The sequence below is a fragment of the Canis lupus genome, chromosome 16 (assembly GCF_048164855.1).
Source record: "Canis lupus baileyi chromosome 16, mCanLup2.hap1, whole genome shotgun sequence".
In the NCBI taxonomy this organism is placed as follows: Eukaryota; Metazoa; Chordata; class Mammalia; order Carnivora; family Canidae; genus Canis; species Canis lupus.
Genome location: NC_132853.1, coordinates 55,596,911 through 55,623,039, shown reverse-complemented (window position 1 = coordinate 55,623,039; position 26,129 = coordinate 55,596,911). Strand labels below are relative to the sequence as shown.

At 52.5% G+C, this 26,129-nt stretch overlaps 2 protein-coding genes and 2 long non-coding RNA genes across 5 annotated transcripts in view; 2 read left to right on the top strand and 2 right to left on the bottom strand.

Annotated features, from left to right (window-relative positions):
- The window catches only part of LOC140607168 (uncharacterized), a 4,180-nt gene extending 728 nt beyond the window's left edge, over positions 1-3,452 (top strand). Inside the window, exon 2 of the long non-coding RNA XR_012009308.1 lies at positions 1,419-3,452. This is a non-coding gene — a long non-coding RNA (uncharacterized lncRNA). The remainder of the gene's footprint in view (positions 1-1,418) is intronic.
- On the bottom strand, positions 2,755-10,058 carry MRPL58 (mitochondrial ribosomal protein L58). The gene is made up of 6 exons (XM_072781615.1): positions 9,831-10,058; positions 7,085-7,121; positions 4,205-4,264; positions 3,583-3,665; positions 3,325-3,494; positions 2,755-3,059 (listed from the first exon to the last, which is right to left on the bottom strand). The coding sequence occupies exons 1-6, from the start codon at positions 10,014-10,016 to the stop codon at positions 2,975-2,977; spliced, it is 621 nt and encodes a 206-aa protein (XP_072637716.1). The 5' UTR covers positions 10,017-10,058; the 3' UTR covers positions 2,755-2,974.
- Positions 9,818-13,695, top strand: LOC140607164 (uncharacterized). Its single transcript, XR_012009305.1, has 3 exons — positions 9,818-10,184; positions 10,824-10,983; positions 12,326-13,695. It is a non-coding gene; the product is annotated as an uncharacterized lncRNA (long non-coding RNA).
- CDR2L (cerebellar degeneration related protein 2 like) lies at positions 13,100-25,849 on the bottom strand. 2 transcript variants are annotated; one of them, XM_072781611.1, is made up of 5 exons: positions 25,692-25,849; positions 18,160-18,272; positions 17,707-17,855; positions 16,966-17,130; positions 13,100-15,727 (listed from the first exon to the last, which is right to left on the bottom strand). In XM_072781611.1, the coding sequence occupies exons 1-5, from the start codon at positions 25,768-25,770 to the stop codon at positions 14,836-14,838; spliced, it is 1,398 nt and encodes a 465-aa protein (XP_072637712.1). In that variant the 5' UTR covers positions 25,771-25,849; the 3' UTR covers positions 13,100-14,835. The 2 variants fall into 2 exon arrangements, with proteins under 2 accessions (XP_072637712.1, XP_072637713.1); XM_072781612.1 differs by lacking the exon at positions 25,692-25,849 and adding an exon at positions 22,859-23,042.
- Positions 25,850-26,129: the final 280 nt, after the last annotated feature.

Here is a 26,129-nt window from a genome sequence, read left to right as displayed (position 1 = left end):
GCTGTTTGTTAGTCCCCGTCGTGCCTGCGTCGAGAACCTGCCTCTCCCGTCTCCAAGCACCCAGGGCACAGGGGGTGTGGACACCTTTTTTGTTTTAATCTCTCCGACATGTGGAAAGTCTGCAGAAACTCACCTCTTCCTCCCCTAACCTCAGCAAGAGGGGGGAGTTGGGCCCACCTGGCTCCAGTCCCCTGCCTTGACCTGCGCCCCTTTACCTTAACCAAAGTCCCTCCAGGAGGCTCCTTGTGCCGCCTCCGCTCAGCCACCTCCTCCTCCCGCTAAATCCTTTCCTCACCCGAAAGCAGTTTTGCGTTGCTTTCAACTAGGACTCCACGGAGCCATTGGCTTGGGCAGTCACCTGTGTTCATTCTTTGGTCCTCTGCCTTTTTTAAAAAACAATTGTTTTATTAGTAGGCTCCACTGCCAAAGTGGGGCTCGAACTGAGGACCCGAGAGTCACATGCTCTACCCGAGTCAGCCAGGCAGCCCAGCCCTCCGCCCTTTTTAAGGATGGATCCTATCCCTGTGCTCTACTCCCTGTCCCCCAGCCTGTTATCTTTTCATTCCCTCCAGTGTATCCCAAATGCCTTTCCAGGTCCCTTCCTGTGTCACCAGTGTTTTCTGGGGGCCTCTTGGGTCCACCACTGTGTTCCAGGGTCAGCCCACAGGGATGCTTTTCCTGGTTCCCCTGCTGCCGCCATCTAACCCAGCATGTCCCCAGGTTCTGCGCTGCTTGTCCTCCATGGCTCTTACCATCCGCAGCACTCTGCTTCTGCGCTCCATCCCGCATCCTCCAACCGCACCCTCACTCGCCGCCCCAGGCCTCCACCCCCTCTCCTGGGCTCACCTCGGTGCGATCCTCCTCAGGCCGCACGAGTCAGCTCCTCACAGGCAAAGCCATTCTCATCCCACCATCCTCCATCCCAGCATCCTCCCGAGGCTGCACCCTTTGTGCCTCCCCTGTCTCCATACGCAGCATCACCCGTGTGACACACACCTGCTCCATGCTCCACCTGGGGCCATCTTCTGTCTCCATCATCCTTTTGCACCTGCTAGTAGTGGCTCTCCTTTCTTGTTGCCACTGCCCTAGTTCCAAGGATGGGTCCCTGCCTCCTACATGGGTCAGTCCGCCAGCCTATGCTCATCTCCCTTCACTCTCCTTGTCCATTCGCAGATACCTTCCCGACAGCCTCTGCAGAGGTAGTCTAAATGTCCTAGCTGTCACATTTTAAGCTCTTACCTTGTTTGCATGACTGCCCCTCCCCTCCTTCCTCCCCATCTCAAGCACTGCAAGCAAGTTTATTTTCTCTGACCCTCAAGCTGGAACTAGTTGCTTCTCTGGTTCCCAGAGCCTATTCAGACAAATTATTTACTACATTTTAGGTTGTTACCGTAACAGGAATCCATTTTTCTTCTCAGCTTTTATCATCACCTGATCGAATGTAAATTGTCTGGAAGAAAGAGCTTTTTTTTAAAAAAAAAAACTTATTTGATAGAGCGCGCGAGCCAGAGAGCACAAGCAGGGGGAACAGCAGAGAGAGATGGAGAAACAGACCCTGCTCAGCAGGGAGCCCGATGCACGGCTGGATCCCAGGACCCCAGGATCATGACCTGAAGGCAGACAGCTTAACTGACTGAGCCATTCAGGTGCCTCAGAAAGGACTCCTTTTGTTCATTGCTGAGTCCCTGGGACTTCACCAGTGCCTGGCTTTCACTATTTGTTAACGAATAAACAAATCAACGTTGCACCGTCTTGCATATGAGCTTCATCCCCTCCTGGGCTCTGAGTCTATTGAGGGGACTCTTGCTAGTCATTTATCAGTAAGTTTTTACCCCTTTGTTGATGAGGGCCCTGCTCACATCAAGTGTATATACTACTACAGCTAATTATCTGGCATTTAGAGCATCACAATGCAGTATCTGCTGAACGAGTGAACTAGGTCAAAATTATAGAGAACATTCTAATAAATTAATACACACCAGAGTGAGCTGCTATAGCTATGCTGGCCTGGGTGCTTCCCATACCCAGAGGATTGCAAAAACCTATTTTCAGTTCCAACTCGTTCTTTTCTTGCCTCTAAAACCCCACAGCATGTGACAGTCCCTAACACGTGGTACTCCTTCCCACTTGAGAATCTCAGCAGTTCCCCTTTACCTACATTTCTTTTTTAAAAGATTTTATTTGAGAGAGAGAGAGAGAGAACGTGCACAGGAGCATGCACATGTGTGCTCAAGCAGGAGGAGGCGCCAGCAGACTCACTGCTGAGTGCATGACCCTGAGATCCTGATCTGAGCCAAAACGAAGAGTTGGATGCTTAACTGACTGAGCCACCCAGGCGCCCCTCCTTGTCACCTACATTTCTTAAAATCTAAACTCTTGAACTTGAATTTGAGTCTCCACACTGAGCTTCTGTCTCCCTTTCCAGACTCACCTCCCACAACCCCCTGGCTCGAATCCATCATTCAGATAGCTTCCTTGGGTTCTCCACCCCAGCCTTTTCTTTTCCCATATTCATGCTGTTCCCTCCAACTGGCATGTCCCTCCCCACCTCTACTAAGATTCTATTCCCTTTTCAAGCCCCCTCACCCTCAGAGGTCTGCTAACCTGTCTCAGCCCTCCCACCCCAGGTATGTTCCCTGAGTGCAGACACCGCAGCTCATTGTTGTTTCCCCCCGCTGACCAGTGCGCTCCACAATTGTGAGGCAGATTTCAATGGACAGAAAAGGTTGGAATTCTGTTCTGAAGCATTCTGCATGAGGTGAAGCCTATCGCATTTATTGCAGAGTTTTACTGCAGCTAATACATGAAATGGATAATTAAGGTTCGATAACACGTGATTGCCTATGAAGACCTTTGCAACTCAGGCCTGCATCCCTCTTTCCAAATGAACATTCTCAGGTCTCCTGCCGGTGTCAGGCTCTGGGCTGCTGCAGCTTGGACCCCCAGAGAGGGCCGAGTGGCTCAGGAGGGGACTTCAGTCCATGTCCACCCTCCTGCCTGTTTTTATGGCAGAATTTATTCGCTTTTTTCTCAGCCTCTCCCGATTCATGTTTTCTATCCTGAAAACAAAAAGACTGCAATTAGGCCCAGATGCCCCATCGATGCTTTTCAAAGTGATGACAGTTGCTAGCAGCAGGGTGGGAAGCAGAGCAGCAGATCAGCACTGTGGGGGCCCCACTCGGGTAGGAGGCCTCTCTCACTCCCAGAGCTTCCCCACCTTCTGCTGGGAAGTCGTGCCCTCCCCCTACCTCCTGTCTCCTCTGTGCTGTGACCCCTCAACCCCCAAAGAATCAGTTGAGAGGAGCTTGGGGCACTTTCTGGCACCTGAGCCTATGTAATAAAGCATCTTCTTTGGATGGCTCCGTAGCTGTCTGGCTGGCCTTAGCAATCATGTCTCGAATTTTCTGAAGACAATCTGCCAGATTTCGGAACTGGTAGCGGCTGCATTCAGAGGTGAGTATCAACTCTCCTGACTTGTTGATCTTATTTCTATGCTGCAGAGAACAAAGGCAAAACCTGAGTTCTACAGAGTAAAGGTTTAAATGCAACTGAGGGATTACAGAAAAAGGAGTCCGTGGTTACCGTGATGGCTATCTTCTGCCGCACGGGCTCTGCGATCCACTCGGCGGTTGCCAAATGGAACCTGACTTCAGCCTTGGAATTCACTGTGAATAAAGGGATGAGAGAGCACCGGTCACTGAGATTCTCAAGTAGGCTCTGCACCCTGTGGCTGGTGATGATCCTGAAACAGGGAGACAAGACATCCATCCAAGGACGTTTCTGTCCTGTGTCAACTTCGGGATGCAAAGTTGGTGATGGAATGAGCCTGCAAACATAGCGAGGCACTTCTGGACAAAAAGTAACTTCCAGGAACTAAATGCTCAGTGCTTCTCTTACAGTTTAGTGGGTCTGAAAAGAATGGGGGATGGGTTCCATGAGAAGGAAGGAAACCTGTTCTCTGGCTGCCAACTCACACTGTGATTTCCCTTTGTTTAGGCCCACAAGCCAACCCTAGTCCTAGCAACCCACAGCTGAGAGTCTAAGGATCAGACCACATTCAAAAGAATAAAGAGGATTATTATAAACTGGTGGTATTTGAGCTTCTGCTAAAAAAAATCCCTTTATCCCATATGAATGTAAGCACAGAACTCAAGTACATCTCCCAGCCAAGTTTTAAAATGAAAGAAAACAAGGTGCCTTGTACCTTTGTTAACATTCTGGCCCCCAGGACCGCTACTCCGACAATAAGATATCGTCAAACGATCTATAAAAACAGAACACACACCAAAAAAAAAAAAAAAAAAAAAAATTATTCCATGGCAAAATGCACAAACTGTTAATTTATTATCAACATCACTATCCCCATTACACCCCACTTTCAATGGCTTTTACATATACTAATGTAACATTCAGAGCAGTAAAGTCAGAGATTATTCACAGATGTCAAAACTAAAATCAAGAGTAAGTACCCTTCCTAGGGTCACAGTAGAGGCTGTAAAATCATGACCTGGGTTGTCTGCTTCTGGTCCAGTCCATCTCACTAGATCCAGCTGCCCCAAGTTTTTTGCCTTTTTTTTTTTTTTTTAAGATTTTTTTATTCATGAGACAGAGAGAGGCAGACACATAGGCAGAGGGAGAAGCAGGCTCCCTGTGGGGAACCTGATGTGGGACTCGATCCCAGGACCCTGGGATCCTGACCTGAGCCAAAGGCAGATGCTTAACCACTGAGCCACCCAGGTGCCCCACAATTTGTTTGTTTTAAAGCACAGACACAAAAGCTCAAACTAAGGGACAAACTTAGTTTACTGTTGTTTATTTCAAAATGTGGTGGATGTGGGATCCCCACAGACTGTAAGCTGCAAGGGGACAGATATTCAGTGTGTGGTCCAGTGCCCTGTCAGCGTGTAGAAACATCCTCTGGATGAAAGTGTACTTGAACTGGAGCTGGGAACCTTGCTTCTATCACTATGATCTTGGCAAAGTCCCTCTGCTTCTCTGGGCCTCAGGTTTGTTTGTCTGTAAAATGTAAAATGAGGTTCCTTCCTTCTGTTTTTGTAATTCGTGGGAAACAGACTCACAGTGTCTGAGGAAAGTGGGGAAGACATGGTAGTGGGAAGATTTCAGAAGACTGGATGGAGCTGCAAGAGGTATGGGTGGCAAAGAACTGGCCCCAAGGCAGTGGAGAGCAGGCCTTGATGGGCAGTGGTGGCCCATCTCAGGACTGCTTCTGAGACTTTGTTCCCTTTTTAAAAAGATTTTATTTATTCATTTGAGAGACAGAGAGAGCACAAGCAGCAGGAGAGGCAGAGGGGAGAAGAAGAAGCAGACTTCCAGCTGAGCAAGAAGCCCGATGGAGGGCTCCATCCCAGGACCCTGGGTTCATGACCTGAGCTGAAGTCAGATGCTTAACCGACTGAGCCACCCAGGCGCCCGTCTATATATATTTTTTAAGATTCTATTTATTCATTCATGAGAGACACAGAGAAAGAGAGAGAGACAGAGACGCAGGCAGAGGGAGAAGCAAGCTCCATGCAGGGAGCCCGATGTGGGACTCCAGGACCATGTCCCAGGCCAAAGGCAGGCGCTAAACCACTGAGCCACCCAGGCATCCCCCACTCCTTTTTTTAAAATGTAAGCTCCATGCGTAGCACAGAGCCCAGTGTGGGGCTTGAATTCACAACCCTGAGCTTGAGACCTGAACTGAGATCAAGAGCTGGACACTTAACTGACTGAGCCACCCAGGTGCCCCTAGAGACCTCCTTCCTCTTGAAAAATCAAATCAATTCATTTCTCTGCATAGGTGAGGAATGCATGGTACTGTAGGGGGACAGTTCCAGCACCGTGTCGGCAACCTTGCCTGTATCCACAGAGGCTGCCAGGGCAGGGTCTGTCTTTCAAAAAGGTCTGTGAGGCCCCCCAACACAAGAGCACCTGAGACAAGTGAGGAGCTGCAACATGGCTGGTTCCCACCTATCTCCCTGGAGGCTGTCAGGAGACCATCTCTTTGCCTTTGGTTCTGATGAGACGGGCTTTCTTGCCACCTCCAGCCACAAGTACTCCTCAAGGCATAGCTGACGGCGACCAAACTGCTAGTTGCAGCAAGGCACCAGCTCCTAGGCCACAGAGTGGCCTCTTCTTTGTGTCTCAGTTAACTAGCCTCTTTGTTTCTGTGTCACCCTGAACAGGGGCTACAAGGAGCCGGCACCTATGGCTATTACTCCTTTCACTGTCTGTGGATGTCACAAACTCTCTGATTCTAAAAAAAGGCTTGTTGTTTCCCAGGCTCTGCCTGTTAGGCCTTGCCTTGTATTGCACACAATTCTAAAGTTATGCAAACAGTTTACAGGGAGAAGTCCCACCCTTCTGTTCCCCAGCCACCAAGTCTGCCCTTTCTTTGCCATTTCTCAAGCCAGTCCTCATATCCAATTTTTTTTTTTTTTAAATTTTTATTTATTTATGATAGTCACAGAGAGACAGAGAGAGAGGCAGAGACACAGGCAGAGGGAGAAGCAGGCTCCATGCACCGGGAGCCTGACGTGGGATTCGATCCCGGGTCTCCAGGATCACGCCCTGGGCCAAAGGCAGGCGCCAAACCGCTGCGCCACCCAGGGATCCCTTAAGATTTTATTTATTTATTCATGAGAGACACAGAGAGAGGCAGAGACACAGGCAGAGGGAGAAGCAGGCTCCTCACATGGAGCCCGATGCAGGACTCGATCCCAGATCCGGGGATCATGACCTGAGCCAAAGGCAGGCGCCCAACCGCTGAGCCACCCAGGCTTCCCTGCAGCTTAACTTCTTCCAAATAACCATCCACTCATCTACAGTAGATACTGGCCCATGCCGCAAGATCATCAAGAGCTCGCACATGTACTCTACGCAACACTCTAGAGTTGCTATACCACCATTTTTTGGCCTTCTAAAGAGCACTGAGAGGATTCTGCTTTTGCACACCAAAAGACAGTTTATTTTTGTTAAGCTGGAAAGATCTGGAGGGAATGTTTTTTTTTTTTTTTTTTTTTCTGGAGGGAATGTTGAGGAGTGGGGGAAGTGACTGATTTTTTTATAAAATAAAATTACTTACCTAGTGGAATGTCATTATTGGCTTGCTTTGCATCATCCTGCAATGTAACATACACAGTATCAAATTAACATTACCTGCTCTGTGACTCCTAACTGGTCCAGGGCAATCAAAGAAAGGACGTAAAGCCACAATGCAAATGTAATACAACTATTTTCAGGTCCGCAGCAAAATCATATCAGGATGACAGAAAAAGTTTCCCCAGGCTCCAGAGGTACCACCTCTGAAACACTCTACTAGGAAACTGGAACTGACATCTCCAGCCTTAGCTAGCTAGCATTGGGTACCAACCATCAGGGGCCTGGCTCCTTGGAAGCAAGGCAGGCTCCACAGTACATGTGCCTCAGACAGACTCCAAAAGGAACACGCTCTACTAACCCAGAGCAACAAACCTGGTGGGCCACCTTGTTCCTTCCTGGGCCACAGGGGCTCACGTGAGAGGCCATCTGCCTAGATAGTTTGTGTCAAATGGAACTACTCACTCCAGGACTTCTCACCTCCGTGTCTCTCCTGTGCTGTTTCTGAGTAGTAAAGTCTGTGAGCCCCATGTCCACAGGCCTTCTGAGGCTCTTCTGGCCACCCAAACTCATGGTATCCCATGTCCACATGGCCCCCCCCTCCCGGCTTCATTCCTTTTCATCCTAGAATGACTTGGGAGTGAAATCCTCATCCCCCTGCACTCTCTGTAGCACAGAAGACTCCAGGCCCCAGCTTCCTCAGGGCCTGTTCTCCCTCTTCCTGAGCTATCCTCACCAGCTTCCTTATTACCTCCCTATGACTTTCCCATGTTCTTTTGCTTGCTTTTTGCAACTTTTAAACACTGACATGCCCCTGGAAGCCTTTCTCTTCTCTATCCTACTCCTTTCCCTAGAGCACTGCATCTGTGTTGATGCAAATATCGTCTATGTTCATCACTTCCAATTTCCTGGTTCAAACTCTCTGGCAGCACCCTGGTCTGTCATTATTTCTCCTTGCTACCCGATGTGTCTTCCTCATTTCTTTACTGTCTGCTCCTTCCATTAGAACATCACCTCCAGGACGCAAGGCCTCTGTTTTATCTGCAATGCTTCAAACAGTGCCTGACACAAGTAGGTACACAATATACTTTTTGTTGAATGAGAAAGAACAAACAACTTTCTCATCTCCACTAATGGCAACTCAATTCTTCCACCTCAGACTTCAATTCTTCTCTTATTCTCACTTTTTTTTAAAAGATTTTATTTATTTATTCATGAGAGACAGAGAGAGAGAGAGAGAGAGGCAGAGACATAGGCAGAGGGAGAAGCAGGCTTCATGCAGGGAGCTCAACGTGGGGCGTGATCCTGGATTCCCGCCGAGCCACCCAGGGATTCCCCCTTATTCACACTTCTTATAGAAAATACATCAGAAAATCCTACAGGCTTTTGTTTCAGAATATACCTAACACCTGACCAATTCTTATGAGTCATAGTGCCTCCTCTCTGCTTATCATCTCTTGGCTGTGTTACTGCGATCTTGTAAGTGGCCTTCTTGTTCTTGCCATTCTACAGTCCACACTGTAAGGCTCTATGAAAGTGATCCTTGTTTCTTTACTTTTCTTTTTTAATTTTAAGTACCCTCTACACCCAACATGGGGCTTGAACTCACAACCCCAAGTTGCACGCTCCACCAACTGAGCTCAAGAGTGATCCTTGTAAAACTAAGCTGGACGCCTCTGCCTCAAATCCTCCATAGATTCCATGGCATTCAGAGTAAAGCTAAAGGCCTATTAACCCAGTGAACAGGCCTTGCCCCATCCCATCCCTCTCCTCTTCAGCTTCACCTGCTCTGACTCCCCTGCTCAGCCACACCTCCCTGCTTGCTGTTCCTTGAACAGGTGGAGCATGCTATCTACCACTTTGAGGTGGCTGCAGGGATGTTCATCTCCCCACTATTCCCCTGGCTCACTGCCTTGCTTCTTCCAGGTCCTTACTCAAATGCCATCTTCCCAGATGCCTTCCTAGACCATCCTACTTAAAACAACAATCCTTCCCCCTTTCTTAGCACTTGTTCCTTCCAGGCTTTGTTCTCTCCAAAGTACTTAACGACCATCTCACACACTCTGTATTTCTGATTTTATTTATTGTCTCCCTCCATTAGAAGATAAGCTCCACAAACACTCAGATTGTGGTTGTTGTTTTGTTTTTCCACTTCCCTATCTCCATGTCCAGCATAGTGCACACAAACATGTTTTCATTTGAAGTTTGTTGAATGGGTGAGTGAATAAATGCATGTTGTCTTTCAGTCCTGCAGGTGGAAACGCAACCAGAACTGGCTAGGTCCTCTCTCTCTCTCCTGCCCGGGGCCTGACCGAAGAGCCTGTACGCAGCGGGCTGGAAATAAACGCGTCTTGAAGAGAAGCCCAGTTTCCTCAGGCGCGCTGGGGTTCCTAGAAGCTACGGGCCATGTAACTTCCCAAATGGTTCCAAACGATTTGGCAGCCTCTGGGTTTCGCGTCCGCTTTGGAGGCCCCGTAACCAACGCGGAAAAGCGGGTGATGCTCTTGGAAACTCTGAATGCTCCCTGGCCTCCAGGGGGCGGGGCTGGGGGCGGGGCTAGAGGCAGGACCCGTCCCGCGGCCCCGGCCCTGCTCGCTCCCGCCGCCCACCCCGTCCTGCCCGCGGCTCCAGTTTGCTCCCGCCCGGCCAATGCGGCCCCGGCAAGCTGAGGTCCCCCGGCAGCGGCGGGGAAACGCCCCTTCCTCCCCTTCCTCCCCGCCCTCCTCGCTCACCGGGAGCCTCCAGGCGGTGTCCGAGCCCCGGGATTCCGGGTAGAGCTTGTCCAGGCTGTAGATGCTCTGGAACTCGGGGCCGTCCGTCTGCTTGTGCAGAGCCCGCCGGGGGCAGCGCGCGGACGACGGGAGCAGCCAGGCCCCGGCTCGTTTCAGGCCCCAGCGCAGGGACGCGGCGGCCGCCATGTTCGGGTCTCCGGGCCACTTCCGGTGGGCGCTTCCTTCCGCGTCCCGCCGAGCCTGTTTCCCTCGGGACTTCAGTTCCGCGCGGCTGTCAGTTCCCGCCCGGGTCGCAGAGAGGCGGCGAGCCGCGCCCCCGGGCCGCTGTCCCCGGCATCTCCTCCGGGAGGCAGGGTAGGAGCGCGGAGGCCCGCCGCGGCGGAGGGAAACACGTTGTCCGGCCAGAGGGCTCTCAAGAAGAACCCCCGGAATCCGTGTCCCCCCGAAACATCACTTCTCTCCTTTTCTGGGGCTGCGCCCTTCTCCAGGACCGCTCTCCATCATTGAGGCCCGCCCCGCCTGGCCTAGTGCGGCTCCATCCCCTTTTCTCTGACTCTGCGCTGCTTTATCTCCTTTTTTTCCTTTCACGTCACTCAATCTTTTTTTTTTTTTTTTCAATCTTATTATTATTTTTAGTCTACTGCCTGACTCCAATCAGAATATAACAAGCTCCAGGAGGGCACTGGCTCGCTGCTGGGTCTGCAGTACCCAGAACCTGGCACATCATACGTACTCAATAAATGTTTGTAAGATGAGCTATTTCGGGGTGTCTGGGTAGCTCACTTGAACGTCTGCCTCCCATTCAGGTCATGATCCCCAGGCCCTGGGATTGGGTCCTACCTGGGGCTCCCTGCTCAGCAGGGAGTCGGCTTCTCCCTCTCCCCCTCTTCTCCCCTACTTGTATTCCTCCTCTCACTCTCTCAAATACATACATATATATATATAATATATATATTATATATATGTAATTATTATTATTATTATTATTTTTAGGTTTCCAGGCAGAGGGAGAAACAGGCTCCATGCAGGGAGCCTGATGCGGGACTCAATCCCCAGACTGCAGGATCACGCCCTGAGCCAGGGGCAGGCGTTCAACCACTGAGCCACCCAGATGTCCCTATGTCCCTAAAAAAAAAATATTTTTTTAAAAAAGGTGAGTTCTTTGGGAGTGTGTTTTTGAAAGGTGAAGTCTGCTAGAGCTGTTTTAGTAACTTCAGGTTCATTCACAAGGCAGTCTAAGCAAATCCTGGTTGAGCAGGTGTGTGAAGTCTCCACAAGGCAAATACCAGATGGGAGGAGAAGCAGGCAGGTGGAGAAAGAGATGTTTTTTAAAAGCGGACCCACACCCCTTCGCAGAAGAAACAGCTTTGTGGGCATGATGACAGTTTCTCCTAGCCAGGAGATAAAAGAATGCTGGGGAGGTGAGTGGAGATTTGGGCAGCCACAGACAGGCTATGCAGAGCCCTTGTGCAGGGTTCTTAAGACATGAACTTCAAAACTGAGGAGTTCTAACTCTGTGAAAGGTTCAAAGTAGAGGAAGCAGTGTTTGTAAAGAGTTGTTGGTGAAGTTACTTTGTTGAGAGGCAATGTGGTTAATGAAAACAGCTCAATTTGTGATTAATCATCCTAGTTATTTGTAATGAAGTTTTATTTTTATTTATTTTAAAAAATATTTTATTTATTTATTTATTCATGAGAGACACAGAAAGAGAGGCAGAGACCCAGGCGGAGGGAGAAGCAGGCTCCATGTAAGGAGCCCAATGTGGGACTCGATTCCAGATCCCGGGATCACAACCTGAGCCAAAGGCAGACGCTCAACCGCTCAACCTTTGACCCACCCATGTGTTTTATTTTTAGTAAAAGCACAATTACCTAGCAAAATATGCCCCTAGGGAGGAATAAACTACTTCCCAGGCCCTGGCTTTGTATATGCAAACTAGGAAGGGAATGGCGATTGACATTCACTTGCCTTTCAGGCTCTAGGCTGGAAGGGGAATCTCCTGGGTCCCTCCCCGTCTTAGTCCCAAAACCTCAGAGGGAACTGAGGCATCTCTATGGTGACAGGAATAAGCTGCTCCAGGGAGCAAAGCCAGGGACTCACTCAGGTCAACAGCTCAGGGATTATGAATAATAAAGTCAGCATCATTCCATGGCATTATTGCTCTGAGGCTGGGCTTCAGCCCTGCTCCTGACCCAGAGTAATAGAAAAAAGGAGCTGTAGGTTTCCATGGCCTCAAATAAACACAGCCTGCTCAGGCCATCTGGTGGCCTGGATTCTGGACGAGGGCGGGGGGGTGTAGAGGAGTGAGACAAGCTACCCTGGGGTGGAGAGAAGAGCAGCTGGCAAGCTCCTCTCACCTGCTGCTGTGGTGAACCATCCAGAATAGAGGCCCTTCTGGAAGAAACAGGCCTGAGAGGTGCCACCTGTTCCCTTCAAAAGGTGGGCACTAAAGGCAGAGGCCAGCCTTTTCCTTCCTCCCCTTGGTCCTCCACAGGCTATGGTGCTTCAAGAAGGGGACATTCAGTGGCAAGAAGAAAGAAAGGAAGAGACAAAGCATCACCAAGCCATTCCGGGCACCTGAAGAGCTTGCAGGCACCAGTCCTTCCCCATGGCCTGTGAATTAGAGGACCCACAGGATTTTCCTTTCTCCTTTTCTGGAGGGCCCGGGGTCCAACTGGCTCTAAAACTAAATATTACAAAGAGATAGGGAATGCGCAGTATTGCAGAGTGGAATTGGTCAGTTCGGGGTTTGAATATTTCTATGTGACTTTGAATTCCTGACTTAACCCTAAGCCTCAGAAACTCCATCAGTAGAACAGAGATTTTATAGCTGCCTCCCACGGTTGACTCTGCCTGGAACGAAGTCAACAGACAACAAAAGTTAGCTGCTGCAAAGGGATGATAAGGAACTTCTTTTACTTTCGGGGATTGGGTGGCTTTTATTTTTTTCTCTGCAGCACTGGGGTGGGAAATCCAGTCTTACTAATTCTATTCCAGACCCATCTTCCTTCCTCCCTGAAGGGCTGAGCAGACAGGCAGAGTGAGTGGGCAAATCTACCCCTTCTTCCTGGAATCTGCTTCCTTCACCACCACCCCTTATCTGCCCAGTTCCCTGATAACACCCTCAGTAATTGGGCTGTTTGGCTGCAAATCCCAAGGGAGTGAAGCTTGGGACTTCCCCTCTGCCCTCAATCCCCAGAGCTGTGTGATGTACGGTGGGTGTGTGAGATGCACAAAGACAGGACCATGGCTCCAGGGCCACTTCTGCTTTTAGAATACTGGTGCATTTTTTATTAAAGAAGAGAATAAAGCATTTGTAAATATATTTCTCTCGGGTATACTTCAAAGGTGACGCTGGTCGGCCGCTACAGAACTGGGGAGCAAACAGGCAGGAGCCCTTTCCCCACCCTACCCCCTCCACCCTAGATGACAGAGACACACGGAGGGCTGGGAGCTGCCCAGCTCCAAAGGACAAAGGGTTCCAAGATGTGTGAACGGAAGGACCAGCCGACAGCGCTCATCACAGTGCCGCCCAGAGAGCAGGGTAAGCGCCTCCAGGGAGGTCGGGCATGCTTGTTAAGAAAACCCCTTTACCCCTTAGAAACAGATAAGGCATGAAGGTCCCTGCTGGGTTCCTAGCACAGAGGCCAGGGCTGCTGCCTTCCACCGGGCTGTGTAGCTCCTCTGATTTCTAGGATCTCAGGATGGGTGGCAGAAGGAACTGGAAACCCTGGAGAAATGCTTAGGGCAAGCTGGGGGCCTGGACATCTCTTAGCTGAAGCTGGACTTTCTGAAGCCTTAACAAAAGGTTTAACCTGTGACCCAGCTGGGTCCTCAAAACCCCCACCCCTCAAAAAAAGATGGGAGGTTTAAGAACAGCATTTTATGGGAGAGAGGAGACACATTCCCTACCAGGTCCCATTTCAATACTGTTCAGTATAGGGTGGAATCGGGCAGTCCCCAGTGGGGAGGGGCAGGGGCAGATGCTGGGAGCACTGGCTGGTGGCATATGCCTGGGTCATTCTGGGGGCAGCAGGCATAATCTAAGGAGGGGTCGGGGGTCGGCCTGTGGGGAGCATGGGAGCGAATGAGACACATCATGGTCCCTGAGATGGGGGCAGGCAGAGGCCAAGCTTGGCAAGTCAGAGGTGGCGTGCAGAGACGGGGGCTCCCTACTGCCCAGATTCCTGGAAGGCTTAATGGCCAGAAGGCATTTCCAGGGCTGGAACCCGAGGCTGGCTCTGAGGGAAGCAGGATGTACTGTTCGTGTATGGCTGCCGAGGGGCTCCCTGTTCCCCTCCTCTGATTGGCTACAGATCTGCAGTGGGCTGAGAGTCCCCAGGGAGAAGCCCGCCTCACCAGGGCTGGAGTGGCTGGAGTGGGGGGCACTCGGGGCCTGGCTGAGATGTTCTGCTCTGCATGGCAGGGGCTGTCCCTGACCTGGTCAGAACCCTTTAGCTGATGCTAAGGAATGACAGCGTGTCGCAGCTGGGGAGAAGCAGTGGGTGGTCCAGGAGACCCCTGGAACCTGCAACAGCTGGCTCTGGGATCCCCCTTCAAGTGTTTCCAGTTGTGGCAAGGGGTCAGGGAGACCTTGCATTGCAAATCTCTCAAAAAAACTGAACCTTGAAAAAAAGAAAAAAAGAAAAAAAGCCAAGTGGTCCAGAATGGCTTTCAGAGAAGCCTGGCCACAAATCTGCGAGCAAGGCCCAGGGTCGGGAAGCCAAGGGCTAGGGAGCTGGGAATCCCCATGGGAGTGGGAATGTTTGGCTTTGAAACTCTTAGCTGCGTCTTTAGGCTGACGCAGGATGGTGGAGGTCCTTGACCACCTCCCAAGTGAACAGAGAACAAGCTACGTCCCCCACATGCTCCCTGGGCCAGAACGCAGCCTCCACTAGGCTATATTGCTGCTGGTGGGCTCCCTCACTCACCAAAGGCTGCGTGGCCCAGGCATGAGGAGCCCAGTGGCCTGACCCTGGGGGAGGCTGCAGGCCGGGAAAGGGGTCACTTGCTGCTGTGCGTCTTGACTTTGGTGGCATTGATGTCGGCCTTGGTCTTCTGGATCCTGGAAAAGATCTCTTTGAAAAGCGCCTTGTACTCTGGCTGGCTCTGCTCCAGCCGCTTGTCCACGGCCTCCACGTGCTGGCTCAGGCTCTTCTCACCTGCCCTGGCCTCCCCCTGGCCCTCTTCACCCCCACGAAGGTCTCTCCACGAGCTGTCTCGGGAGATGGGCCGTGAGGTCTGCACGCCAGCATGCCGCACCCCAGCGCCGTGCTGCCGGCACTTGCTCAGCAGCTCCTCATACTTCTCGAGCAGGGCGTGGTACTGCTCGTCCACCTCCCGCAGGATGGACATGCCCCGCTTGCGCACGCTGTTGGCATGCAGCGTGAGGTTGCCCGCGTGCCGGCTGGCTGGGTCTTTGGCCACGATGGCATTGAGCGCGGTGTCGCTGCAGCTCTTGCGAACCGAGTGGCCCGGGGAGGCGGCCGGAGAGGAGACGCCATCCTGGGCAGCAGAGTCATCCCCGCTGCCGGGCTGGGGGTCATCGGCCTCGGGGGCCTGGGTGAGGGGCGCGAGCAGGGCCTCGGCCAGGTGGTCCTCCCGGCCCAGCAGGTAGGTCTTGGCCTGCTTCATCTGCTGCAGCTCCAGCAGCTCGGCCTCCAGCTCCTGCACGCGGAGGCGGCAACCCTCCATCTCGCACAGCTGCCGCTCCAGCTCCGAGTACTCCTGCAGCACCGCCGCGTACTCGCGCTCCGCCCGCTCCTTGCGCTGCCGCTCCTGGCTCACCTGGGAACGCAGCACACCCACCAAGGTCTGCAGCCGCTCGTTCTCCTGCTCCAGGGGCCGTGGACCCAGCTCCAAGGAGGAACTGTGCAGGCGGAAGGCATCCTCACACCTGGGAGGGGGCCATCAGACATCGGGTCAAGGTCAAGGCCAAGGTCCTGGGTACCTCCCCATGCTTAACATCTCTCCCCGCCTCTGGGGAAACTATTCCCTCTAGATCCACTCTCGGCCCTTTCTCTCTCTGCTCTCTGCTCTGGCCGGCTGACCACAGTGAACTGCTTCAGCCAGGTTTCTGCTCTCTCCTGAGCTCAACCAGCCAGAGGCACCGGGAGTCAGAGGGTAGGAGCAGAGGGAGGTCGGGGAAGGTCTTCCCCAGGCTCCTCCCCTGGTTAGTGCTGGCCACGCAGCACCTCCTGGCCTCCAGTAACCTCCCTCCCCTTGGCCCCTTCAGGCCTGGGGATGGTAACAGCCTCTTGCTGTTGCAGCCCTGGGGTACTGCAGTGTCCCTGTCATTTCCCTACACTTTTATCCACACCTCTTCACTAATCGCTCCTCGGGGGTTACTCTGCAAGGAGCTGCCTCCTGCCAGGACCTTTATTGAAACACTCACTAAGTACAGAATATGTATTTGAAAAAAAAATTTTTTTAAAGATTTATTTACCTATTTGGGAGAAAGAGAATATGTGTGCATGAGTGGGGCAGGGCGGGGTGGGGCGGGGCAGGGAGGGGAGTGGCAGAGGGAATCTTCCAGCAGACTCCCCGCTGAGCGTGGGGCCCCTTGTGGGCTCCATCTAGGACCCATGAGACTCATGAGATCATCACCTGAGCTGAAACCACGAGTCAGACACCCAACCGACTGAGCCACTGGGGGTGCCTGAGTGGCTCAGTTGGTTAGCCCCCATGGAGCCTGCATAAGATTCTCTTTCCCTCTCTCTCTGTCCCTCCTCCCCATTTTCCTCTCTAAAGAAAAGAAAAAAAGATTTAATGGGAACTGAAAAGTGTGGTGTTAACTTCTCCTGAGTTAAAATTCTAGCTTATTAACGGGGTGACCTTGGATAAGCTCACCTAACCTCTGAGCTTCCGTTTCCTCATCTGAGCAGTGAGCATGATAAAACATATCTCACTGTGTTGCCACGGAGTGAAATCACTAAAAGCTGTGGGCGTGCAGCCAGGATTCAGTAAATGCCAGCTGCTGACGGTTTTTGGCAATAGGACCATCCCTCCAATAGCCTGACAATGCATCAGCTCATTCCCACCTGCTGCCTGGTGCCCACCCTCTCCTTCCTCTGGGACTTGGGGACATGGTGCAGGGTCCAGACTGCCCCCCCGCCCCATGGCACCCTCACCTACCGCGGGCTGGTACACAGCTCCTTGAGGCAGGGGAATGTATGGATGGTGCGTCTGCGTTCTCGCTTCTCCCGTCGCACTCGCAGCTGCTCCAAACCCCGCAGCTGTTCCACCTGGGCCTGTAGCTCCTCCACTTGGGCTTGCAGGCGCTCGATGGTCTCTGTCAGCCTGGGAGGGTGGGGTGAGTTGGTGGGGGACACACATGGGAGGGGCTTTAAGGGGATGGGGCCAGTCTTCCTCACTGCAGTGCCCCAAGAGGGACTCGGATTTGGGGATAAATGGGCAACCCTGGACCCTGCTGCCTGGTGCTGAGGTCAGACAAGAACTCCCTGTGTGCCCAAGGATACGCCCTTCTCCCACGCCTCCCAGGCTGAGCTGACCATTCTCCTCTGTGTCACCTTGGTCCCTCCTCCACCCTTTAAGCACTTATCATGCTGCACCACGATGAAATATTTACATGCCTGCCTTCCCTCCTGGGCTGTGAGCTTCCAGGGGGTGGGGCAGTCTCTTTGTATCCCCATTTCCTAAACAGAGCCTGGTGTGGAGCTGGCACTTTAAGAGGGATTGTGGCCTGAATGTGAAACTGCCCAAAAGTGACAAGGGCAATCTCACTACCATCCCAGGTCCCCAGGCCTGCACTTCTGGGAGAAAGAGCACGAGTCACACCCACTGGATCATATGCCCACATGCAACCCGACCTGACCTCTCCCTCGTTCGCCCCCCAGCCCGCCACCCGGCCCTCACCCATGGATCTTCTGCTGGGCAGCCTTACTCTCCAGCACCAGCTTCTGGTTGGTCAGCTCCAGGTCTCGGGCTGTCAGGTCCAGCTGCTCGTACACTTTGGCATGCTGCTCATTCATGTGCCGCAGCGTGTCCAGCTGCTTGGTTAGGTACTAGAGGGGAGAAGATTGAGTACCCTTTCAGAACAGGGTTGGGGAAATGTGTTCACCTGGACCTCTTCCCACCTCTGGGAACACATTTGCTTTAGGGAAGTTGTCTGCAGCAGAGTGGGGAGTAAAGATGGTGGTGTGATAGGGGTGCCTGGGATAGTTGTATCAGTTGTGAACTGCACAAGGCTATTGGGCCAAAGCTGTGTCTGCTAAGAGAGCATCTTTCTCTAAGTTGAACAAACGCACCGTGGGCCAAGGGGTCCTTAATGGGTGGGGGAGCACAGGCAGGGCCTATGTGGCCCCTCACCTCAATCTCCTGCACTTGCTCCTCATTGGTGGAGTACATCTGCTGCAGAGACTCCTCCAGCTCCTTGTTTCTCTCCAGCAGTGTCTTTCCCAGCTCCGCGGCCAAGTGCAAGTCTAGTGGAGAGGGTGAGAATAACAGTGAGCAGCTGAACGAGCTCAGAGGACTTCCATAAATGTTCTGAGCATTCACTGTGGGCTATGCTTTGCAGACCCCAAGATAACCGGGACATAGAGCTGCCCCGAGGGAGCCTCCAGGCCTGGGAGGGGATGCAAGCCAGGAGCTTCGACTTTGCACTGTCGCTTCTGTCGGAAATGTCCTCTCCCCACTCCCAGGGTTCATCCCTCTCCATCTTCAAACCTGTGCTTAACTGTCACCTTCTCCAGGAGACCCTTTCCAACCACTGATTTGAAATCACACCCTCCCCCACCTCCCACTCCCTCTCTGCTTCATTTTTCTCCTTAGCACATACCACCATCTAACTTACCAAGCCATTTGCTCATTTTTCTCATTCATCTCCCCCCGACTAACTGTAAGTTCACAGGGCAGAGGTTTTGCCCTTTTTGTTCACTGATATCCCAAGACCTAGAACAGTACTCGGCATAGAGCAGGTGCATAATAAATATTTTCTGAAAGAATAAGTGAGGGGCGCCTAGGTGGCTCAGTCGGTTAAGCATCTGCCTTTGGCTCAGGTCATGATCTCAGGGTCCTGGGATGGAGCCCCACATCGGGCTCCTCGCTCAGTGTGGAGCCTCCTTCTCCCTCTGCCCCTCCCACCAGCTCATGTTCTCCCCCTCCCTTTCTCTCTCTCAAATAAATGAATAAATAAATAATCTTTGAAAGAATGAGTGAGCGGAACGTGCTAAGAGAATCAACAGACATGGGGTAAGTGCCCTGGGATGATAGGTAAGAGAGATCACTCTTCCTGGGGTCAGGGGGAGCCTCTGGAAACGGGCATCTTGCAAGCTGGGTTTGGAAGGGTGACTAGGATCTTGCTGAGATGGAAAGGGAGCAGAAAGGCTTGCTGGGTATTAGATTTTGCGGTGTGTGTGCATGTGCGTGTGCGTGGTATTTGACAGGCTGGAGAGGGAGAGGGAAGAATGACCTGCTCAAGGTTATAGCCATGTTGGAAGCAGAATTCAGGTCTCCTGGCTCTGGCTGGGTACCGTTTGGTTCTGGTGACATATGCCCCTCTCAGAAACTTCCTTTCCCTGAGCAGCAAAACCATCATCGTCTTCCCCCAAGCAGCCATGATTCTTGTACCCTACAGGATTGGAACCTACCCCTCCCCATCTGAGCAGAAGGCAAAAGAACACTGTCAGAGAGGCTGGGAGGGGATCTAGCCTGTTCTTAGGGGGGCTGTGTGGTGGGGAGGAGGAAGGGTTAAGAGGAAGTGGCAGGTGCTGGAATCCCTAAGAATTCTCTCTAGTGGGTCTGGAGTTGTATGAGGTACCTAGACATTTGGGGTAGATATACCTCCATATATATGCCTCACTCTTCTTAGAAACAAAGGGAATAGCATATTTATTACTATCAAGGGAAAATATATTATTTCTTTTATTTCTAAGAAGAGTTAAGCAGAATGATGAAAATATTCTAAAGCTGACAGTAGGGATGACCTCACTGTGAATATGTGGAGACTTTTGTGTTGCTGTACACTTCAAGTAAGTGAGTTACCTGGTCTATAAATTATATCTCAGTAAAGCTGTTTTTAAAAAAAAGAAAAAAAGAAAAGAGCCTGGGTGGCTCAGTCAGTTAAGCCTCTGCCTTCAGCTCAGGTCATGATCTCTGGGTCCTAGGATTGATCCCCATGGTGGCTCCTTGCTCAGTGCAGAGTCTGCTTCTCCCTCTCCTTCTCTCCCCCACCTCCTGCTTGTGCTCTCTCTCTCTCTCAAATAAACAAATAAAATCTTAAAAAAAAAAAAAAAGAAACTGTACAAAAATTCATAGTACATAGATCTTGGTGCACATCACTGCCTACATCCTGAAGATCCTTTCCCAGAAACAGAATCACCGGGACACAGAGTAGGCCTATTTGAATCATTCTGCCAAAAATGCTGTCTGGGAAATCTTGGGTCTTTTTCCCATCATGAGGTTGTTTTCTTTTTTTCTTTTCTTTTCTTTTCTTTCTTTTCTTTTCTTTTCTTTCTTTTCTTTTCTTTCTTTTCTCTTTTCTTTCTTTTCTTTTCTTTCTTTTCTTCTTTCTCTTTCTTTCTTTCTTTCTTTCTTTCTTTCTTTCTTTCTTTTCTTTCTCTTTTTCTTTCTTTCTTTTTTTAAGATTTTATTTATTTATTCATAGAGACAGAAAGAGAGAGGCAGAGACACAGGCAGAGGGAGAAGCAGGCATCATACAGAGAGCCCGACATGGGACTCAGTCCAGGGTCTCCAGGATCACGCCCTGGGCTGCAGGCGGCGCTAAACCGCTGCGTCACCGGGGCTGCCCCGTGAGGTTGTTTATTAAAACAGCCCTTGATCTAGGCTGATGGTATAAATCCAGATCAAGATGTGTAAAGGCAACTCTGCTGGGGCCGATGTGGTCCAGGGATTCAGGTTTTTAATGCTTTCCCTGTCCAGACAGCGATCCTTCTAGACTCCCCAGGGCATGGAGGGTCTCTCTAGCCCCCCCTAGTGAATTTCATAAATACAGTTGTTTCAGCTGAGCCCCTAGCTTGGCACCAGCCAGGTCTGGGGAAGGGGCTTTTCTTCTTAGAAGAGCCCAGGAGAGCAGTGACTCCCAGTGGGCATAGGAGCAGAGTCTCGGGCTCTTTTTCAGCCAGGCTAGGGATCGGACTGACATCACCTGATGGAAACTAGAGGGCCTGGCTATCCATGGGGCCTGGACAAAAGGCCAAGCTGCCTGTCAAGAACAAGCCTGGAGTCTGCTCCCACACATAAAGGTAAGGTTTTCAAACAGCCAGAGTGGAGTCTCCAGGTTGGGCCTATGCCATGAGTGGCACCCTGTGCCTGGATGTCACCCGAAGATGTTTCCTGGTGGAGTGCAAAGCTGCTATCCTGGAGCAAGGCTGCAATAACTTAGCTGGAGAAAACAAAAGCTACTTTCCTAAACAGCCACTAAAAAAAAAAAAAAAAAAAAATCAGGAGTGCGTAGGTGGTTCAGTCAGTCGAGCATCCAACTCTTGGTTTTGGCTCAGGTCTTGATCTCAGTGTCATGAGATCAAGCCCCACAACGGGGTTAGCGCTCAGGGTGGAGTCTACTTGTCTCTCTTCTTCTCCCTCTTCTCCTCCCCTCAGTCTCTGAAATAAATAAAATCTTAAAAGAAATAATCATATAAATCTCAGACAAAAACCTTCAGCTTTGAGCAATTAACTTCTGATGATGATGTCAAGAAAAACTGGTTACCTGATACAGACCACTAAGGGGGATATATATGAATTTATTAACTATAAGCTTGGCAAATGTCTAAAAAGTGTGAAGGCGTCCAGAGGTGTCCGTCTATAAAGTGTGAAGTTTGATCTGAGCATCATAGACCTACAGCCCTATGTAATGTTTAGTGGTTGGTGGAAATTTGGGAGCCCAGCAAGACATCCCCTACTTTGTGACGAGGGAGCCATACCATCTTCCTATTCTCTGTAATAAGATGGTGAATGTTGGACTCATCCCCAAACAGTATCAAATAACTCAGGTATAAATGAAAAAGAACACAGGGCCACAGTCATCAGGATTTTCTCCTTTGGGAACTGTCAGGTGGTCTGTGAAGAGGCCATTGCTACTGATGCTACCGCCAGTGTTGGCACTGGGGGACAAGCTCCAGGGGTCACCTGCTTGGAGTTTCTGCAGCTTAACCTAGAGCTCAAGACCTCAGGTTCCAAGCTGAGGAAAGGGCAAGAACAACTGCATGTTATGCTCTTCCTTCCAGGTGAGCACCTGAGCTGCGTGTGTATTCCTACCGTCAGGCTGGGCAGCTGCAAGTCACTATAAACCAGGGACATAGAAGCTTGTGCTGTGAAGGCAGTGAATGTAACCAGGCCACCCAGTGACTCAGGGGTGGAGAGGAAAGGAACACAATAGAAGCTGTTTGGGGTGGGGGAGAATCTTAGAGACCTTCTCAGGGAAACTGGATCACAATGCAAGCTAAGCTGGTCAAAGCTGCCAGGAGGGATCACAGGAGAAGTCTAGAAGCTGCAGAGCAGGGGACTGCCTGGAGCCAAATGCTGGGGAAAGTACACAGGCTAGGAGAGGGCTGGTGATAGTTCTGGGTTCCCAGGGGGTGCACCTCCCCCTGGACCAAGGATGGGGGAGGCCTGGGGAGCTGGCTAAGCAGGAAGTAGAAGCTGGAGTAATAAACTGCCTGTTATGGCAAGATTAATGGTCACACTGGACCAAGCTCAGGGGAGGTACCAAGTCTGAATGGGCACCTCCCCTGCATAGATCCTGGAGTTTTCTGGGTCTCCTGTAGTGGACTATAGCAGTTTTGTCCTCTAAGCATCTGCTGATGTGCATTGCTGCCCTGGAGGCCTGAGAGGGAATGGCTGGGAGGCAAGGGGATGTCTTTGAAAAAAAAAACAAAACCTTGAAACTCCACTGTCCCCACTGGTTGGGGTAGGGTGGGGCGCCACAGATTCTGGAGCAGAGAGGTGGGAAAGGAACAGGGGACAGGAGCGGGGAGGGGATGGAGACAAAGGTAAAGCAGCTGGGAGGAGGCAATCTACCACCTGGCAGGGCTGCAGGGCTCCTGCTTACCTTCAGGGCCCGAACTCAGGAACTCTGGGTTCCCACAATTGGGGTTCGGGCACCTCCCTCCCCTTGCCATGTCAGAGCTCTTGCCCAAGGCTGAGACTCAAGGTCAGGCACCCAGGACTTGAAATCTGTGACTCAGCAGCCTTCTCTCAGCCTGGAAAGACGTACCACAGGGCCCGCCATGCCTGGTCCAAGGTCAAGAAGGGAGGTGGGCAGAGAGAGAGAGAGAGAGAGAGAGAGAGAGAGAGAGAGCCTGTGCCTAACGATCAATGGCATTTTCTATTTTTACAGGTGCCAGTGTCAGGGGGTAGAAGGAACACAGTGAGGATCTAGGACCTTGCTTGTCCCAACCACTTCCCTCTATTGGGACAGAACATCGTGCAAGTCAAATATCATCTGGAAGGACAAGCTTCTGGAAAGTAGAATTGGGACCTGCCCACGGGACAAGGGGAAACAAATATGAGGGGAGACCAGGCTGGCTGAGCAAAACACCTCCTGAGCAACTTGGAGGAAACCCGGGAGCAGCCGGGCAAGGGAGAATTTGGGGATTGTACAGAGAAGTGGGATGCAACAAGCACCTGATCCCCAGTGTAGCCGGTCTCCGGCTCACGCTTCACCCCGCCATTTGGCTCTCTGTGCCGGGCTCTAGGAGGTGGTGCTACAGTAGCTATGTCTGAGACTTCCCCTGAACCCACCCCTGCCACTCTAGATAGCTCCTACTTTCTAGCTGTGTGTGGTCTTCTCACGTTGCTCTGTACCTTGGTTTAGCATCCTTTCCACCTAAAATGCTCATGCGGCCCCTATTCGCCCTCCAGCTCAGAGGGACCTTTGCATAAACCTTTTTGAATTTCCTAGCAGAAGGTCCTCTGTCTCTGCTCTCACTGCAGAAAGAGGGCCTTCTGCCCTCGCCCAGGGTGAGTGGGCATTTGTTTTTGGTCAAAAAGTCCAATTTCTCCCGACACTGCCTCATTTCTGGTTTCCCTCCTTGTTCCCAGGTCCTGGCTACGACTGGGGCCACAAGACAAGGCTGGCTGCCGCAGACCAATGAGGCCATCCCCTAAGTTGGCCCCAGAGCATGGCTGCCCAGCACAGCTGGAATCTCGACACTTCTTGCTCTCCGGAAGCAGCACGTCGTCTCCCACCCCTACTCTTTGGCTCCTTCCTCCCACATCTGGGCCGGGCACCGTGCCAGAGACTTTGTTAGGGGTGCAGGAATGAAATGAGACAGCAGCAATATCAGCATCAGCCTCCAGGGAAGCCATCTTCTCAGGCTCTCAGCTTCGAATTTTTCCATCTAGGCCTTCCTCTTCCATGAAGCCCTCTTACGGCATCCTAACACCCACACTCAGTTAGAGGCCCACCTCCACCTGCCCGGGTGCACCCAGGAAGCCAGGGCTGAAACTATTCCCAGCTCCCAGGATGGTGTTGGACACTTAAGTGTCAGCCTGACAGGTGTTTGTGGGATGCAAAATTGAGGGGGAGAGGTGCCCAGGATGGGGGACGAAAGTGTCACAGCCAGTCCTGGACATCACACTCCAGCAGGGAGGCTGAGGGTAGACTCCAGAGTATGACAGAGTTCAGCCCAGCACCCCCAGTCCCATACTGGCCCCCAGAGGCTCTGATTAACCCACGCTTCTGAGTATAAGGACAGTCCCATCTACCAACAAATCTGGCCACGTGGGGATGTGGGTCAGGGCCAGGACACAAAGAGTCCAGGATCTGGGTAGATGTCTCACAAGAGGGCAAAGCTAGGCATCTGGGGCCCCCATGGATGCCGACGCAGAGCAGGGGGTGTTAGTACACACTGAACCAGACTTGTGTCCACACTCGCTTGGGTTGCTGGGTGACGGTGGTCACTTCTCCTGGACATGTTTCCTTGCCACTCCAGCAAGGAAACCATCCAAGAACGAGGCACTTTGGGGGAAGAGAGGGTGGATTTGACTCTGTTCCAGCAGACCTTGGCCCTGACCCTCTTAGGTCTCCTCCTCCTTCCTGTCCCACAGCTCCGCCCCCTGCCTGGAGTGATGTCACCTTGGCCACCTCATCACCAGATTCTAAACCCCTTCCAGCCACCCTCTCTCCCTCAGATGGGAGTGGGGGAGGCAGCTCCCACTTTACTCAGGCTCTAGTGTGGTGCATTGCTCAGAAATCCCAAACCTGGTTCCCTCTGAACCATGAGTCATCTGGGATAGGACTGGGAGCAAAAGGGCCAGGGGACCCCCTTTCCCTTAGGAAGACAGATTGGAGACTCCAAGTTTTTGCTGCTTCTTAGCCAGCAGGGTCCCCAAACCCCTATACACTCCCTGGGTAGAGGGTAAGGGAGTTGGGGAAACTTTCTGGGAGTCTTAGAGCTCAGGAATCCTGGCAGGGAAGGGTGCTACTGGATTTGGAATGGGATAACTTTCCGCTACACACACACACACACACACACACACACACACACCATTCCTCTCAGCAAAACATAACCAAGGAGCCACCTCTCGGCCTTCAAAGATTTCCAGCCAGTACTCAGGCCCCCAACAATACCAGGGGCGCCTGGACAGTCCCTGCCTCCAAGATGGGGTGGGTGAGCTGGGTGAAGTACACCCCTGCGGTTCGGGGAAAGAGGAAGGCCGCTCCCCCCACTTTTGCACGTCCCCGCGGGTCTGGCCCCGGTCTTCCCTGGCAGCGTTCCCTCTCTCCAGGTCCCCATTCTCCAGACGCATCACCCTTCGGGGTCCGCGCTCCGGGCGCAGCCCAGCCCTCCCCGGGGCGATACTGCTCAACAATGGAGAAGCGGACAGGGGTCGCCGGGCGCGCCCCGCTCTCCCGCCGCACCCACACCCCCCGCGCTCACCCTGCTCCAGGTCCTGCTGGTCGTACCAGGGCTCCTCCTCCTCCGTGGAGAAGTCCTCCATGCCGGCGGCTCTCCGCATGGCCCCGCGGGCGGCGGGCGGCGGGCGGCGGGCGGGCGGGCGCTGCGGCGGCGCGGCTCAGGGCCGGGGCGCGGGGCCCGGGACAATGCGGCGGAGGCGGGCCGGGCCTCCCGCGTCGCGCACTCGGGCTGCAGCGCCCCCGCCCGCGCCGCGCCCCCTCGCCATCGGCTGCCCCCCGGGCGCCCACGCGGAGCTGGCGCGCAGCCGAGGTCCGGCCCGGCCGCGGTCCTGAGGGGCCGGGGGCCCGGGCGGCGGCGGCACAAAGGGTGGGGGGGCGGGGACGGCGGCCGGGACGGCGGCAAGGACGGCCGGAGTCCGCCCGCACGTCCGGGGCGCTAGGAGCGCGCGGGGCCCGCGGC

Coding starts and splice junctions, on each gene's coding strand:
- MRPL58 (XM_072781615.1), bottom strand. CDS start 10,016: ATGGCGGCCGCCGCGTCCCTGCGCTGGGGCCTGAAACGAGCCGGGGCC. Junction 4,265..7,084: donor CAATAATGACATTCCACTAG/GTAAGTAATTTT, acceptor CTGTTTTTATAG/ATCGTTTGACGATATCTTAT. Junction 3,495..3,582: donor GGCAGAAGATAGCCATCACG/GTAACCACGGAC, acceptor TGTTCTCTGCAG/CATAGAAATAAGATCAACAA.
- CDR2L (XM_072781611.1), bottom strand. CDS start 25,770: ATGCGGAGAGCCGCCGGCATGGAGGACTTCTCCACGGAGGAGGAGGAG. Junction 18,273..25,691: donor CCAGCAGGACCTGGAGCAGG/GTGAGCGCGGGG, acceptor CCTCTCCACTAG/ACTTGCACTTGGCCGCGGAG. Junction 15,728..16,965: donor GAGCTGTGTACCAGCCCGCG/GTAGGTGAGGGT, acceptor GCCCCCTCCCAG/GTGTGAGGATGCCTTCCGCC.